We start from the raw sequence: 18251 nt of genomic DNA, 5'->3' as shown, positions 1-18251 counted from the left end.
GTCTGCCTTGTAACATGCTCCTCTTTAACAGCATTCTTTTGTAAAAGTTCGATTCCATTATGTGTATTATTTGATTAGTGGTTATTGGTTCTTTGGCTCTGTGTCCTAGCATTACAGTCATAATGTGAAATTTCATAGCAACTGTGACTGTAGCACAGAGATATCTTTTTTTGTTTGCTTACTGGGAATATCACTAAGACTTTATGCTGATGTACTTTTAGTTGTGCTTTGAGTATCCCACTATGTCCTGCTACGGTAAATAAGAGACCTACTAACCCCCTTTGTCTTTTCACACAGCTTTTTTCCTGTTATTCACTCTTATCATTATTAGCGTCTTTATTATTATTGATTTATAAAGCTCACTTTGTGTGTCACAGTGCTTCAAAAAGAGCACAACGAAGCAGAGCATTAAACAATAAGAGCACATTTAACGCTCAGATAACCAACAGGGAATGGCTTAATAATGTAAGCATCATGTCTGAAATAAGTCATTCTAAAACTACAGCCTCAACTTGACTCCTTAAAAGGGCTGATTTTTTTTAGAGGGCGAGTAAACATTTTCTGAAAATCCGGCCCTTTTAAGGTCAGGTTAGGCACCCAAAATTACTACTCACTCTTAAAAATTTAAGACCATGTGTTCAAATCCCATTTTTATTATGAAGTGTTTGTATTGCAGTAGCGTGTTGAGGTACTGTTTGTCTTCGACACTGTACAAACATGTTCACCCGTATGCAGAGTGCAGGCATGTGAGATCTTTGCTCCACTGAAGTCTGGCATTGCAAGATGTATTTGACTCTGATGGGACTACTTGTATGAGAAAAATCAAATGTATATACGTGTTTTCAGGATTGGGGCTTAAAGCATTGCTGAACTTTGAGAACATGAGTTAGAGTTTGTCTATACTACTACTTATGAAAAAACACACCTCTGAGCGACATAAGTTTCACCGGCGTAAGTGGTAGTGTGCTACTGATGCTCATTGGAGGTGGTTTAATTATGCTGACGGGAGAGCTCTCTCCCATCAGCATAGAGAAGCTACATGAGAGATCTTTCAGCAGCACAGCTGCATTGGTACAGCTGTGCCATTGTAAACTCTCTTGTGTAGACATAGCCTTAGTCCCTGTTAAAGGCAATAGGGCTACTCATGTACTTATGTGCTTTGCTGATTAGGGCCATAGTCCCTTTCTAGAGGATCTGAGCCTAGGAAGAAAAGCAACATAGGGAGGGTGAGCAAAGAGGAATAAAACATCCAATCAAACCATATGTTTAAAATTATTTATATATAGCAATCTTCCCCAAGTATTTCATTATGTGAAACAATCCCCCTTTTCTTCTGGAAAACTAGCTTTTTACAAAATATTTGCAACTGACACAACTCTTGTATAAATGTTTTTAACAGGTTGTATCAATCCGTGAAAATTCTGTATTCCTTTGGGATTTTTGTGACCTATTCAATTCAGTACTACGTTCCAGCAGAGATCATCATTCCAGCAATTACCTCGAAAGTGCAGCAAAAATGGAAGCTGTTCTGTGAATTTATGGTCAGGACACTCTTGGTCTGCTCGACCTGTAAGTACACCATACAACCTTCATAATAATACTCACTGTTACGTTTCTTTGAGACCTGCTTGAAAGAATGAATGTTTCTCCTTAGATGACTTTTTTTTTGTGGGGGAGCAGGGATTGGTAAATCTAAGATGATGATTCCGTGACTCTGTATTTTGCGGGTTTTTTTTCTATAAACAAGTCAGTGACTTGATCAATGTAATGTTTGGTTCATATTATTATAACAGTATTTTGTTGGTAGGATTGATCAAGAATCTGACAAGGCAAATATTTTTTTGCCAGTGAATCTGCTAGTTCTACCAGAAGACACTTGAAACAGTTTTCTTACAATGAAAGATTTTGTCTGTAATTTAATGAAAGAGTTAAACAAAATCCATGCTGTCCTATGTGCACTTCTTTTGTGTGTGACTTAACAGTAGATGCTCTGCATAGAGAAATCATTCATCTACCTTGCCAAATCCTGAGGACCAAGTCTTGACCCTGCTGCTCTGTAGACACATACCTAGCAGAACCTGTGCAGCTTGGCCAAGAGCACTACCAGCCCAAGGAGTGCTATTTTGCACCTGAGTGGGCGAAATGCCTAGAGAGAGTTCTCTAACTGGCCAGCCCTGCCCTCATCCTCTGAAAGTTGAAATCTGAGACTCCATTCCGTCCTCTCCACTTCAAATGCCATATGTAGGAGTCACTAGTGCATTGGTGCTTCCATCAATGTTCCTGTATACTGGGGGGGGAGGGACTGCCCAGCTAACTGGTGTTGTGAAGACAATGAAGGGGGTCTAGCAAAATCTATTTCCTCCTTCCACATTCATCACCGAAGATGGCAAATAGCCTGGAAGGGTTAAAATGAAGAGAGAGTGAAAATTTTCCTTCAAAATGCATGGTCAACCTGTGGAACTCATTGTCATAGGGTGTTGTGGAGGCCAAAGGTATAACTGGGTTCAAAAAAGAATTAGATAAGTTCATGGAGGATAGGTCCATCAATAGCTATTAGCCAAGATTGTCAGGGACACAACCCCATGCTCTGGTGTCCCTAAACCTCTGCTGCAAAGCTGGAACTGGACTGTAATGGATAGATCACGCGATAATTGCTCTGTTCTGTTCAGTCTCTCTAAAGCATCTAGCACTAGCCCCTGTTGAAAGACAGGATTCTTGGCTAGATGGACCGTTGGTCTGATCCAGTATGGCCATTCTTATGTTTTTTCATGAATTCGGTTTATTTTTTTTGGTCAGAATCAAAAACTGAATGTTTGGCACTTTTCAGTTGCTGAAAACCAAAAATTCAGATATTTTTTCTACCAAAAAAAAAAAATCAAAATTTTTCATGGGGGGAAAATCATTTTTGGACCAGGTGTGGTTAGATGTAGATAGATGTTTGGTTGCGTGTGTGTGTTTCCTTTGCATGCCGCCCCATCTCTGCACAGACAGCTGGCATGACAGACCTTGAGCGAACAGCCCAATGACCACAAAATACATTAAGGGACAAAAGCACCTAGCCAGGTTTATTGTCAACGAAGCACGGTACTAGTATCCAGCAGACTATACCGGATGGCTAATACATCTACGCCCATAACAATGGACCAACTCAGTGAACGGCGGGACTTTCCATTCCTTCCTAGCCCAGACAAAGATACTCCCTCTGACATATGTATTTATACCCTGATACAAACTAGTTAGTACTGCCCCTATGACATAGTTAGTTACTGCCTCCTGACGTCGCTAGTTATCACCCATTATTTTGTACATGTTGGTTTGATCAAAACATGTACGAAAGGGCTTATGTCTCAGGCTCTCTTCCTACTACACTAGGTATAGTTAAAATGCATAAAAGTTGTTAAGTGGAGTCTAGTACCTGTGTCATTGAGAATGGGCTAATTCATGTACAATGTATATGGGAAATACAACATGCAGGCAGGTTTTAGTATAGAGTGTTACACAAATGATTACTCTTTGTAATCAAGTCCAATAAAACAAATGGTGGCTCTCAATATCAGATGGTAAGGAAATAATTTGAATAAGCAAGAGAGGAAATTGCCCTTTGGTTTTGTTTAATATCACCTAACTTGCTATTGGCACACCGAAAACAGAAAATAGTATTCCGGGTACAGAATCCTCACCTTTGCATAAGATAAAAGAACAAAATCTGAAGGGTTTCCTTTGAACAATTTAGTGGGAGTGCAAATCTCCAGTAGCACTGTGCAGTGTTTGTTATTTTCTCGGCAAAGTTGGTCATGCATTGTGACTCCGTTAGGTTTAAGGTCAGTGATTGACTAGTTGGGTTGTTCCCATGTTGACTGAACTCACTCAAACTTTTCCAAGGTTCACATTGCTGTGGAATTTCTTTCCATGAGCTTCAATAGGCCTAGCTGCAGTCCCAACTTCATTTCTTTCAACCCCAAGAGGTCCCTTACTTCCCGTCATGCTGTGACATTCTCGCATCCCATTCTACTCCCTTTCCTGGTGCTGATACCATAATTGTTTCTTAAATCTGAAGTGTCTGATGGGCATTGACCACTCTTTGAACATAGTACGTTTTGGGACTTCCTAGTCCAGAAATACACAATGCATTCTAGGGCGCCTCTGACCAGAAAAGCCAGTGGCAAACTGATTTTAAATGTTGCATGTCTCTTCATCACTTCCCTGTGGAGCTGACTCCATTGTCTAATCCATCCTGCTGTCCAAAAACTTTCTTTGATATTTAGCCTCAGTTTTTATTGCCTTAATTTTATTACATTATCTCTAATTCATGCCACTAGGTACTCAGTAGCTGGGAAAGGAGAAAGTGGGCAACAGCTTCCAGAAAGGGGATGAAAAAGGGAAAGGGGGCAGCAGCTGAAGAAGCTGGAATGGGAGCCACTGTGGGAAGGAAAATGAAGGGCCTGTCGTCACCAAATGGGAAGAGTCCAGAGGTGGGAGACTTTGGGAGAACTGGAGGGGTAATGGAGTAGTGGCCTATATAGGGGATCAGTTGGATGATAGGTAAGGGGGGAGCAGGGAGAAGCCACTGATGAAGGGGGCATGGTACATTTACATGTTGTTGTTTTTTAACATCTTGGCTCGCTGTATGGAACTATGGTTTTGCAGAGTTTTAGGGCTGTTTTTGTTGAGACTAAATATCTTGTTCTTCATTTCACAGCAAGATCAACATTTTCTCAATGATTTCAAGTGAGAGAATGCTAAACGTTTTTTGGGGTGGGGTGGTGGTGTAAAGACAGTTTAAAGAGAATGAGTGAGAGCTTGTAAAGTTAGACCAGGTTGCTGTTTGCTTCTGCCTAAATTTACCAGTGATGGGAGATTGTAGAATGGACCTGATGAAGGGCTCAGGGTTGTACTGGAACACTTGAAAATATAAAAGTGAGATTGGTAGCAATGTCCTTGATTAAATGTAATGCACCTGATGGCTTACTCTCTTGGCTGTTGTGATATATATTGGCCTATCATATGGGCAGTACCACCACTCACTACTGAGTCACTTGGGATTGCAGCATTTCCACACAGCTTGCCAGAAAGAGCACGTCACCATCTTTTTTGGCAAATATTTATGGAAAGGGACATGGGACACACTCATAATTTGATTAGGTTCAGAATTCTTCTTCAGCAAAAGATAGTATTGGAGAAAAGGAAAGATGAAGGAATTGGGACACATTTGCCCACTTTTTTGTCTTGAACTCCATTTCTCATCTTCCTGTTTTTCTCTCCTTACCCTACCATTTCTTGTCTTGTTACCTCCTCTCTTCAATAAATTTCCCCTCCTTTCTTTCTTTAGTCATTGAGCAGCCCATGTTCTCCCTACACAAAAGCTTTAAATTATGGCCCTGTCACTCCTCCAACGCTCTCTCATTACTGCTACCTTCATCAGTTCCTCCCACTCTTTGCTTTGCACATTTTGCTGTGCTGCCTGCTATGTATGGAACAGTATCCCAATTCCTCCTCACCAGCTGTCCACTCAATTCTGTTTAAAATCCTCTAATAAAATGTGCTTCTCAGAATTTTTGCTTTGTTGCTTTCCTCACTTTTGATCTTGCCATACCTTTCTCTTCTGAATTGTTTGTCCAAATTTGTTTTCCTTGTGGTTTTTTTTACTTGTTTATTAGGTTGAAAGCTCTCTGGGGAAGAGAACCTGTCTCTTAGACTATATCTACTCTACAGAGCTGTCTCTTAGACTGTATCTACTCTACAGAGTTTATGCTGTACCAACATAGCCCCCTAGTGCAGACACAGCATACACTGGTAGAAGGAGGAGTTCTGCTGTTAGAAGAATACCATCTCCCTGAATGATATTTGCTTTGCCGAAAGAAGCCTTCTTCTGTCGGCATAACTGTGTCTGCATTTTTGTTTTGTTGGCGTAGCTATGTCACTAATGGATATGTTTTTTTACACCCCTGATTGATGTATTATGCTGCTATAAGTTTTATGTGTAGATCAGGCCTTAGCGTAGCACCTGTATATGTACTTAAACTGCTGTTCCAATTTTAACACCACCTCATAACTAGCTACCATAGTTATCACTGCTTCTGTGTTTATACCCTCCTTCTGGTTTTGTCCTTCTGCGAGGCACTAGTTATAATCAGGACTTGATTTCAACATTTAAACATTGCTTTGCTCTCACCAATCTTTCTGAAACCAGGTTTTAAAAGTAAAAATGTTCTTTCATCCCTCATGCAGGATAACAGTGACAGAATATGCAGAAATGTCCAGGTTATTCAGAAATTGTATACTGATTAAAGGGGCTCTGCTAACTTAAGAATCATATGCTAAAAACAAAAATTGTTTGTTACTAATAACATATTAGGATATTAAGAGAGAGGACTTGACAAATTCATCTAACTTTTCATTATGTTGTTGGTTTACTTTTTGGATTTCCCAAATCAAAACCAATTACGCTGTTGTTTTATTATTCCACAAGGGTACTAAATGCCTTGCAGAAAAAACACGTGTTCTGAGGTCTATGCCCAAAGAAGTTTACATTCAGAGTGAAGGACTTGACTGACAGACAAGTGTGGTTATAAAATACCAAAGAGAAGGGGACGTGTATTATAGATGTATGATTATGTGGTTAGACAAGAAGCTGGATATTAGTCAATAGAGTGCCCTTGTTGCCAAGAAGGCTAATGGCATATTGGGCTGCATTAGTAGGAGCATTGCCAGCAGATCGAGGGACGTGATTATTCCCCTCTATTTGGCATTGGTGAGGCCACATCTGGAGTATTGCGTCCAGTTTTATGCACCCCACTACAGAAAGAATGGGGACAAATTGGAGAGAGTGGAGGACAACGAAAACGATTAGGGGGCTGGGGCACATGACTTACAAGGAATGGCTGAGGGAACTGGGCTTATTTAGTCTGCAGAAGAGAAGAGTGAGGGGGAATTTGATAGCAGCCTTCAACTACCTGAAGCGGGGTTCCAAAGGGGGTGGAGCTAGGCTGTTCTCAGTGGTGGCAGATAACAGAACAAGAAGCAATGGTCTCAAGTTGCAGTGGGGGAAGTCTAGATTGGATATTAGGAAAAACTATTTCACTAGGAGGGTGGTGAAGCACTGGAATGGGTTACTTAGGGACGTGGTGTAATCTCCATCCTTAAAGGTTTTTAAGGCCCGGCTTGACAAAGCCCTGGCTGGGATGATTTAGTTGGTGTTGGTCCTGCTTTGAGCAAGGGGTTGGACTAGATGATCTCCTGAGGTCTCTTCCGATCCTAATCTTCTATGATTCTATGATTTGATACATTCATACTTCAAGGTAGTACAGATGTGTTTTAAATTAAAGTTTTCACTTTTTCTTTCAGATATTTAGTGTTGCAGTGTTTGTATTTCAAATACAACAGTGGATTTTTATTTGTTCTAAAATATTTCTTTGGGTGGAATTTTTTAATTGTGGAAATATTTCCATTGGTTTTAGGTCTTAAAAAGGTATGCCTTAAAAATTATTGGGCTCCACATTTAAGTTAACAACACCTCTTTAATTGTCTTATAAGGTTTTATTGGATTCTCATACACTAATTAACATAGGATGATGCAGAACATATGTTTTATTGCAATAGATCCCCCATTGATCATTTATGATAGGTGAGTGTGTATATAGATTTTCATGCAATGATCCCAAGCAGCTTGGCAATTTTTACAAATTGTTCTTCTCTATGATTAACCAGTGTGACAGGGTCAGGCCAGATTGCTACAGGAGAGTGATAGAAGGCAGATATATTAGCCCCAGGTTAAGTAGGTCCCTTTTCCCTGAGTAAGGTAACAGGGAAGGTTCCAGAACAATCAGGAACTTTCTGGAAACAATTAAGGCAGACAAGCTGATTAGAACACCTGCAGCCAATCAAGAAGCTGCTAGAATCAATTAAGACAGGCAGGCTAATCAGGGCACCTGGGTTTAAAAAGGAGCTCACTTCAGTTTGTGGTGTGCATGCAAGGAGCTGGGAGCAAGAGGCGCAAGAAGCTGAGAGTGAGAAGGTATACTACTGGAAGACTGAGAAATACAAGCATTATCAGGCATCAGGAGGAAGGTCCTGTGGTGAGGATAAAGAAGGTGTTGGGAGGAGGCCATGGGGAAGTAGCCCAGGGAGTTGTAGCTGTCACGTAGCTGTTACAGGAGCCACTGTAGGCAGCTGCAATCCACAGGGCCCTGGGCTGGAACCCGGAGTAGAGGGAGGGCCCGGGTTCCCTCCATCCTCCCAACTCCCTACTTGATACCGGAGGAGTTGACCTGGACTGTGGGTTCCACCAGAGGGGAAGGTCTCTGGCCTGTTCCCCGATCCACTAGGTGGATCAGCAGAGATTGTGGGGATCGTTCTTCTTCCTTTTCCCCATACTGGCCAGTGATGAGGCTAACTGAGTGAATGGCAGATTTTGGCCACGAAAGTGGCCAAACTGAGGGCTGCCATGAACCTCTAAGGCAAGCAAATCTGCCAATAAGCTCAGGACCCACCAGAGGAGGAACTTTGTCACACCAGTTACATGGTGAACATCACCTAGGCTGTGAACATTTTATTCTTTCAGGACCTCTGCTCTCCACTGTTCCAGCTGAGATTTGCTTTCTCTTGTGTCAGACTGACTTCTGCCTGCCTGGGAGAGCAGGATGTACAGCCTCTACCAAAGTCATTTCAGATTGGTTAGGACAAGCTGCCATAGTATCACGGGGTGGTTCACTTACTGCTTCTTTATTCACCAAGCACAAAGACTGTGGTATTCATGGACTGGACACTGAAGTGTTTCTCTGAACCTCAACCTTTTTGGTAGTGCTGTTCTTGTGCCACTGACTTTCAGAAGCATTATTACATTGAAACCAACAGGAACTGTCGGAGCTCAGCACTTTTGACAATCAGGCCACTAGTCAATCCTGGCACACGAAAGGTTGTTGTCTTCTATTCTGATTCCCATATGTCAGCTCAACAGTGATGATAGGGCCAAATGAAGTCTTTCTACCTCTTTCTTGTATCAGGTTCATGGCTTCTTTCGTCTTTAAACCTTTTTTGTTCTATATCATTCTTCACCATGTTTATCCAACACATCCTTGGTCTCCCTCTATTTCTAGTTCCTGGCACTCTGGTATGTATTGCCATGTATGGTATCTTTTCCAGGTCCGTGCTGGCCGCCCTTCCTGCAGCCCCCATTGGCCTGGAGCAGCGAACCGTGGCCAGTGGGAGCCGCGATCGGCCGAACCTGCGGACACGGCAGGTAAACAAACCAGCCCAGCCTGCCAGGGGCTTTCCCTGAACAAGCGGCGGTGCTAGTTTGAGAACCACTGCTTTAGAGGACTTGATGCATGTGTTTAGCATTAAGTGATGCAGTCATTTTCTTAGATGTGGCAGATGCACTAATCACAGGTGGTATTTTTGAGTAACAATTTGTCGTACTTAAAGAAGAGTATTAGGTGAGAAATAAATTGAAAAGTCACCTTAGGGGTAAAAAACTAAGTAATTAATTCGACTTTTAGGTGGGCTTTGAAATTTGTGCGTGAAGTGTAATGGGAAATTTAAACAAGGTGACTTATAACCACAGGAAATGCTTATAAATTGCCAATCAATAAAATGAACAAAATGCGTGATTTAACTGGAGTATAATTTGGTGGTATCCATAATAATGGATTTCTCATTGTAGATTTGTGTGTTTTTCATGTTAGATATTAGTGACTCAGACATGAATACTTCTAATTCTCCATAAGAAAGTTCAGAATTCAAATTTAATCTAAGAAACAGGGATGTGTTCTCAATGTGACATAGGTATTTATCGAGCTCCCAGAGATGGCAAATATAATGTTGAATTAAGGTTGCTTGTATCCTTCTTCTGGATTTTGGGCCATACACCAAATATGATCAATTTTGTCTGGATAAGAGAGAGCATCCAGTTATTTATGGGAAATGAAGATAAGATCTGGAATGGAAAAAGTAGCAGGTTGGCCTCTCTAATTTGTATAGTTATTTAGTTATTGGGGCAATGGGAATTGCTTTACCTTTGTAACTTCACAGATACTCAGTGCTAGTCAGTTCCCTATAATATTTTGAATAGGTCAAAATGTCTGTTTCATTATTACTAATTAATCTGACTTGCCTTGATGCTGTTGGTAGTTGCCCTTGTGAGCTGTAGTGCTGTAATATATGTGTACTTTGGACAAGTAAAACTAAAACTAAATTTCAGAGTCACTCCATAGTTATAACATACAGTATTAGAGACAAATCAGAAAGTGAGCAGGACTATTGACAGTACATTTAGACTCTTTTGAATAACAAGCCAAAAGTACCAAGAGAGAGAAATATACAAAATTTCTACCTTAAACAGTGTTGTCAATCCTTAAATAACAAATGCTTTTTACAGTATAAGTAGGGCCCTTCCAAAGTCACGGCCATGAAAAATGCATCACGGACCATGAAGTCTGGTCTCCCCCGTGAAATCTGGTCTTTTGTGTGCTTTTACCCTATACTATACAGGTTTTGAGGGTCCTGACCCAAAAAAGAGTTGCAGGGGCGGGGTCGCAAGGTTATTGTAGGGGAGTCGCAGTATTGCCACCCTTGCTTCTGCGCTGCCTTCAGAGCTGGGTGGCCGGAGAACAGCTGCTGTTGGCCAGGTGCCCAGCTCTGAAGGCAGCGATCCGCCAGCAGCAGCGCAGACTTAAGGGTGGCAACACCATCCCATACCATCCTTACTTCTGTGCTGCTGCTGGCAGTGGCTTTGCCTTCAGAGCTGGGCTCCCAGCCAGCAGCCGCCGCTCTCCAGCTGCCCAGCTCTGAAGGCAGCGCTGCAGCCAGCAGCATTGCAGAAGTTAGGGTAGCAGTACCGCAACACCCCCTCCAATAACCTTGTGACCACCTCACAATTCCTTTTTGGGTTAAGATCCCTACAATTACAACACTGTGAAATTTCAGATTTAAATAACTGAAATCATTAAATTTATTATTTTTAAAATCCTGTGACCATGAAATTGACCAAAATGGACCGTGACTTTGGTAGGGCCCTAAGTATAAGTTTAGCAGATATGCTCGTTAGTTTGTGAAATGTATAACATTCATTGCAGGTTGAAAGATAAGATTCTTCTTCAAGTGCTTGCTCATGTCCATTCCATATTAGGTGTGTGGGCTCGCCATATGCATGGGTGCCGGCAGTTTTTCCCTCAGCAGTATCCGTAGGGGACAGGCTCTAGCACCCCCTGGAGTGGCACTCGTATGGCATGATATAAGGGGCGCCACCGGCTCCCTCCACCCTCAGTTCCTTCTTGCTGCCAGTGATGGTGCTGGAACATCTGCTGCTTTGGCTAGCGTTGTTTTGTTTTCTGTTCTTGTGAACTTTGAAAACCTGTTGTCATAAATAGAAAGGGAAGGGTAAACCCCTTTAAAATCCCTCCTGGCCAGAGGAAATCTCCTCTCACCTGTAAAGGGTTAGGAAGCTAAAGGTAACCTCTCTGGCACCTGACCAAAATGACCAATGAGGAGACAAGATACTTTCAAAAGCTGGTAGGAGGGAGAGAAACAAAGGGTTTGTGTGTCTGTCTACATTTTGTCTTTGCCGGGGATAGACCAGGAATGAAGCCTTAGAACTTTTAGTAAGTAATCTAGCTAGGTATGTGTTAGATTATGATTTCTTTAAATGGCTGAGAAAAGAATTGTGCTGAATAGAATAACTATTTCTGTCTGTGTATCTTTTTTGTAACTTAAGGTTTTTGCCTAGAGGGGTTCTCTATGTTTTGAATCTAATTACCCTGTAAGGTATTTACCATCCTGATTTTACAGGGGGGATTTCTTATTTCTAATTCTATTTTTATTAAAAGTCTTCTTGTAAGAAAACTGAATGCTTTTTCATTGTTCTCAGATCCAGGGGTTTGGGTCTGTGGTCACCTATGCAAATTGGTGAGGCTTTTTATCCAACATTTCCCAGGAAAGGGAGGGTGCAAGTGTTGGGAGGATTGTTCATTGTTCTTAAGATCCAAGGGTCTGGGTCTGTAGTCACCTAGGCAAATTGGTGAGGCTTTTTACCAAACCTTGTCCCGGAAGTAGGGTGCAAGGTTTTTGGGAAGTATTGTGGGGGGAAAGACGTGTCCAAACAGCTCTTCCCCAGTAACCAGTATTTGTTTGGTGGTGGTAGCGGCCAATCCAAGGACAAAAGGGTGGAATATTTTGTACCTTGGGGAAGTTTTGACCTAAGCTGGTAAAGATAAGCTTAGGAGGTTTTTCATGCAGGTCCCCACATCTGTACCCTAGAGTTCAGAGTGGGGGAGGAACCTTGACACCTGTAATATAGTTGTATATAGTTAGTATATAGTTGTATATAGTTAGTTTCTTAGTTACCCTTAGTAGCAGTTCTCAACTTTTAGCTAGTCCCAAATGGGACTCAGCCAGGGGACAGGGCATGCTTTAAGCCCTGCAATTGCTGCAAACAGCCTATGCCTGTCAGTGATCCACATACCAGCTGCCTAAGGTGCTTAGGTGAAGGGCACATAAGTGACAAGTGTTGTATCTGCAAATCCTTTAAACCTAGGATGAAGAAGGAGTGCGATATCCATCTGAAAGCGCTTCTAAAGGAGTTGGCACTCACTCTGGCACCAGAGCAGCAGTCCAACTCTGCACCGAGCATCGCGGCCTCCATGCGCAGTGCTCTGCTGGCACAGTCCACGATCCGGCACCAGTCCCCCTCCACGGCTCCGGGGAAGAAGCTGAAAAAGACTGGGAGGGGAAGATCTTCTACCTCCCGTAAGGGAGAGGAGAGGGCTGGGAGTGAGCCATGACCTGTGCCGGGCAGCTCAACACCCCCTTTGGGAAGTCGGGCTCCAGGTCAAGTTGAGCAGTGCAGCCCATCCCATGGTTCGCCTGCGACCCCAGATAGTGGTGCAGGCCCTAGCCAGCTTCAGGTGCTGTCGATGCCCAAAGCTCTTTGAACAGCTCAAGAGATCAGGATGCTCCTGGTGCTGCCCACACCGGTTCCCACAGTACCCCGGTCTCAGGGAAAACCTGTGTTGGGACCTATGCGTGTGTCCCCGCCTCAGCGGTACCGATCCCCATCGAGAGGGACGTCCCGCCATCACTCGCCTGCTTGAAGCAGTCACGCCTCAGGACTAGAGAGACAGGCTCAGCAGAGCCCTCTTCAGTCCTTGCACCAGGGGCACCGATCGAGGGACTCGAGGTGTATCTCGCTGGTACATTGGCACAGACCCTCTGAGGCATCCGCCACCTGACAAGAACTCCGGGACCGGCCGCAACCGCTCTAAGGGCCTGGTACTGATTCCAGAACCGATTGGTCACCAGAGACCGCCGATTGACGGGCTGTCATCACCTGTCTCCAAGAAGGAGGTCACCCTACTCAGGACGATCCTCTCAGCAACTGGCCCATAGTAGGTCCTGGTCCCGTTTGATGTCCCGGTACTGGTCGAGTAGCATAAGGCATGGATCACTGGGTATCCGACACAGATCCACCAAACGCCGTTGGTCCCTGAGATCCAGACCAAGACAGTCTTGCTCAGATAGGTCAGCTTTGGAATGCAGCGGCCGGCACCAGTTGGATAAGAGCCACCGCTCAGCCTGATCCTGGTTGCCCGGTACCAACCACTCTGCTGGTAGCTCCAGCTCGGAGCAAAGTTCCCTAACTGCAGGACAAGCCCCGGTACTAGTGGTGCCGACTCCATTATTAGCACTGAAACCTGTCCCATGGCCCCAAGCGCAGTGGCCGGTGCCATGGTATCCATGGAATCCTTGTGGGTTCACCCAACCTTCCCAGGCTGCCTGGTCGGTGTCGGGAGCCTCAGAGAGGCCAGCGGTATCAGTATCCTGTCCCCCTTCGGTGCTCAAGGCTTCGGGGGGTAAGATCCCACAGGTCCAGGAAGACCCAGGGGAGCAAGCTGCTGGACCACCAATGGACGTGGAGGTTCCCGGGGCACCGGCATCGTCTTCGTCATTGTTGGATGAGGCTATCACAGGGCCCCCTCACCCAGTTCCTAAGGGTGACCCCAAAGCGCACCAGGAACTTTTAAAGAGGGTTATTTCTAACCTGGGGCTTCAAGCAGAGGAACTGGAAGAGCCCTCGGACTCTCTCTCTTTTATGTCCTCTGCTCCTCGGCTGCTACCAGGGTGGCTCTACCCCTTCATGAAGGGGTTTCCAAAATCACTAATGCCCTGTGGTAGGCCCCCTTTTCCCTGACCCTTATCTCTAAAAGGGCCAAACACAAGTACTTCATGCCAACCAAAGGGCATGAGTACTTATACTCCCACCCAGCCCCTAATTCCCTTGTGGTTGAGGCGATTAACCACAAGGAGAGGCAAGGACAACTTAGGGCCACCCCGAAAAATAAAGACTCGTGGATGCTGGATCTCTTTGGACATAAGGTTTATTCATCTTCCAGCCTTCAGCAAGCCCTCCTTGGCTGAAAAGACTTTAATATGTGGCAAACCATGTGGCAAAAGTTGGAAGGGTCTCTCCCAAGGCTTCCAAGAAGGAGTTCTGAGCGATCCTAGATGAGGGCATGACTGTGGCCAGGGCAGCCCTCCAGGCGGCATTGGATGCTGCTGATGCTGCTGCCCACACCATGGCTTCCACTATCTCCATGTGACGAGTCTCTTGGCTGCTCTTTTGGGTTGTCCACGGAGGCCCAGCAGTCATTGCAGGACTTGCCCTTCAACGGCCAAGACCTACTTGCAGAGCAAACAGACAGCAAGTTGCATGACCTCAAGGACTCCCATACCACCCTGAAAACCCTAAGTCTCTATGTCGCAGCCCCGGCGTGGTTCAAACCACAGCAGCCGCAGGGTCAGGGGAGTCAGCCTCTGCAGGATCAGCCCCATACATGAGCCAAGGGTTACAAGCGCCGCCTGAGCCACCCACCTCCACCCTCTGCCCAGTCAGGCTCGAGCCGTAATAAGCAGGGGGCCAAACGGTCATTCCCAAGGTCACATTGCAAGTCTGTGGCAAGTCTGGGAATTAGAACACCCATCTCCTGATTGCCAATCCAGTGTCTTAACCGTAACACCATCCTTCTGGAGTGCAACTAGATTCCATGCAGGTAAATCAGTGTTTTTGAGCTGTCATGCCAGATTGTTCACTCTGTTACACATCTGAAAATCCATAGTAATGACAACAAAATCAGTTACTCCTGTGACTTTGATGTAATAATTCAGATTAACACAAATCTCAGAGGGCAGGGTTTGTCCTCCAACATATATTCTTCCTTTAAACATGTTTTATATATTGGTTCCAACAAATGATGGAGAATCATAGCTTCTATTCTGCTTGCAGTAATTATTCATGAATCAAATAAATTTTGTGATAGCAAGATATGAACTTCTTGTCGTTTTTCTCAAAGTTAGTGCTTTTTAATGTCCCGGGGTTTTTCCAACAAAATTACCTAGATTATCTTTTCTACTTCAGTAAAATTTTATTTTGAATCACAATACTGTGCTGTGAACTGGTTATTTATTAAAGGGCACTTTTCTGGTAAAGTGGAAGCTAAAGGGCTAATCCTCTCTCAATACTAAGCCGTCCATTTTTTAATTATAAAACTTGCTGTTTACAGCAGATGCTTCTAAAGTTCTACATGTGCTACAGAGTTTTCTCTTAGCGTGTCAGCTGAATGTGCTGCCTGCTGATATACCATATCCCGGTACACCAATTTTGATAAAATGATTGAGCGCAGACCGCCTGCAGTTCACATGAATAAAATACTAGCAGGTGCCAAAAGGTGTTTTTCTATATCTAAGCTTCTGACTATACCCACTGATTAGTACTAATACAGTCTGTCTTGTCGAGCCTTTGTGTCATGTGGTACATATTTATACTGGATGCAGCTCAGCATGCTTTGATTCTGTATTTAGAGCCTGGAGCTTTTATTTGTGGAGCATTTTGGCTGACATTTGAGGCAATGTTTCAGAGATATCTTATCCAAAGAGCTTAAATGAAGTTGTAACCTGTCACCAACTTGGTCGAAGGGGAATTATTTCATTACTAAGGCTCTAATTGTGATATTGTGGAAATTGCAGATTCTGAAATATTAGGCTTCCACCTCAGTTTTGACAGCGGGAACCCTACTCTGTGCGGGGCTGACATCGGGAGCCCTGGCCACCCAGGGGCTGAGAGCAGAAGCCCACAGTGGGACCCTGGCTGCTCCGGAGCTGAGCGTGGGAGACCTCACTGTAAGCCCCGTGTGGCTGCTCTCAGCCCCAGGCCCTCACTCTCAGTCCCAGGTGGCCAAGTGAGGCCCCTCTCTCAGCGGAAAACCATGGAAAAGTAACAATGGAATTTATTTCCACAAATAATAGGGTCCATTATGACTTTTCTACAATTTTCCATAACTTGTCTGCCACTCAGCTGCAATTTTTTGACAATCATCCCTCAATTCAAGTAGGGCCTTATTCATGCCATTTTCCCTGGGTTTTATCTTGGTGGTGCCAATCTCCTCTTGGGGCCCCCTTTGATATAGGGAAGCATTATGATGCCTGTTTTAAAGATGGGGCACTAAGAGGCAAAGCAACTTGCCCAAGGTCCCACAGGAAGTCTCTGGCAGAGCAGGAACTGAACCTGGATCTCCTATGAACACAGCTAATGCCCCAACCACTGTGTCACCCTTCCTTCTTAAATGAAAAGAACATTTTAAAATTCTGAGTACTGTGCCTGAAAGATAGTATTTCATAGAAAAGATTTAGAGGGATTTTCATAGTACAGAACCTTTTGCCTATGTTAATGTTCTATTTAGCATGCTGATAACTGCTCTAGAAAAGCCAGAGACCAATTTACTGTTTGTGCTTTTTTTCATAATTGTTCTTACCACGATTGCTCACTAACATAATTATTTGTGTTGCTGTAGGGTTTATTCCCTCACAGCCTAACTTCTCCCATTTAATCTCATGGGTGTAGTTGTAATGTTGAATGGGGTATATCACAAGTATTACTGTGATGTTTTAAACAAACCTATTGAGTTCACTGCTGTATCAAGCAGAAGGTGAAGTGAGGGATGGAGGAAGGTGGTGTATGAGAATAGAGAAAGGTACGTTTTGCTTCATTTCATGTAAATGTTCATTTGGCATAAATTAGTGATGTACACAAATTTATTATACATTTATGAAATGGCTTGTAATTTAGGATTTGTGCAGAAATATGTCTTATCTCTTATAAGCAAAGCAGGCTCTGGCCTGGTAACTAATTGGAAACCTAGGGTTAACTAGGAAGTAGAATTTGAGCAGCTTCTATAGCACTGTCTCCTCTGAAGTCAGTACTGACACAATGGCTTTAAGGAACATTAATTTTCTATACCTTCAGTTCTGAATAAGTAAATAAATTATAAGTAATAAATAAGTAAATAAATTACAGGGTAATTAAGGATCTCATGGCATTTATCACAAAAGCAGGGGAATGACTCCGGTATTTTGCTCAAGTGTTATGGTTTAAACAGTTATATTCCGCCTACTTAAATTTCCCCTGTAATTTCAATTGGCTATGGCATTCTTCACTGCCTGCCCTAATCTGTTTCATGTTGTTTCTGTGTACTGTTGTAACAGCTGCAGCAGTCCACCTCACAGGTGGCTGCATTTCAGTGGTGGGTAGAGTGATTCATTTGTAAAAACATTATGCTTCTGAATGAGAGGAGTGATGGAAATGTTAAGACTTCTGCTAATAAGAGTTCATTCGATAATTATCAGGACCACATAATATATGTGGTTCAAACAGCCTTACTTGTTTGAAGTAAAAACATGATGTTTATTTTTAAAACGGGCTTGGGACATTAATTATTTTTGACTTTTGATTTTGAGATGTGTAATGGCCTTTGAAAAATATAAGATAAAGTAATATTGCGATAATGATCATTTTTGTGGTTGTGCAATTTGACTTAATGAGGAAAATTGGTGTTGAAGACTTGCTGAAGGATTTTTTAAAATGAAGTTTACAGCGTTGTGTAGTTCTTTAACCTAATGAGTTCATTTATACTAATTTCAATCACACACACACACACAGATTTATACTAATTTCAGTCATACACACACACACATGTACATACAAACACAGATTGTTACAATGTATGGCTTTAATTCTACAAAGCACATTGATTTTAATCTGAGTTCTCACGTGCTTAAAATTCAGCGTGTGCATGGTTTATGCTGTATTAGGGCCTATATTTGAAGTAATTTGAAAAAAGTCTGCTTAGGGTCCTCTTCACTCTTAGAAATGGTCTATATTTTGTAAGTATAAATCCTGTTCATATCAGCTCATAATAAAGAGATGT

General features: G+C 43.2%; 1 protein-coding gene across 1 annotated transcript in view; it reads left to right on the top strand.

The window, feature by feature from the left end:
- Positions 1 to 18251, top strand: part of SLC36A4 (solute carrier family 36 member 4) — a 224511-nt gene that overhangs the window by 93636 nt on the left and 112624 nt on the right. Inside the window, exon 10 of the mRNA XM_074956598.1 lies at positions 1400 to 1569. Within this exon, the coding sequence (XP_074812699.1) occupies positions 1400 to 1569 (170 nt within the window). The remainder of the gene's footprint in view (positions 1 to 1399; positions 1570 to 18251) is intronic.

This window comes from Natator depressus, chromosome 1 (assembly GCF_965152275.1).
Source record: "Natator depressus isolate rNatDep1 chromosome 1, rNatDep2.hap1, whole genome shotgun sequence".
Classification (NCBI taxonomy): domain Eukaryota; kingdom Metazoa; phylum Chordata; order Testudines; family Cheloniidae; genus Natator; species Natator depressus.
The sequence above is the reverse complement of the archived record's forward strand: the minus strand, read 5'-3'. Positions and strand labels throughout refer to the sequence as shown.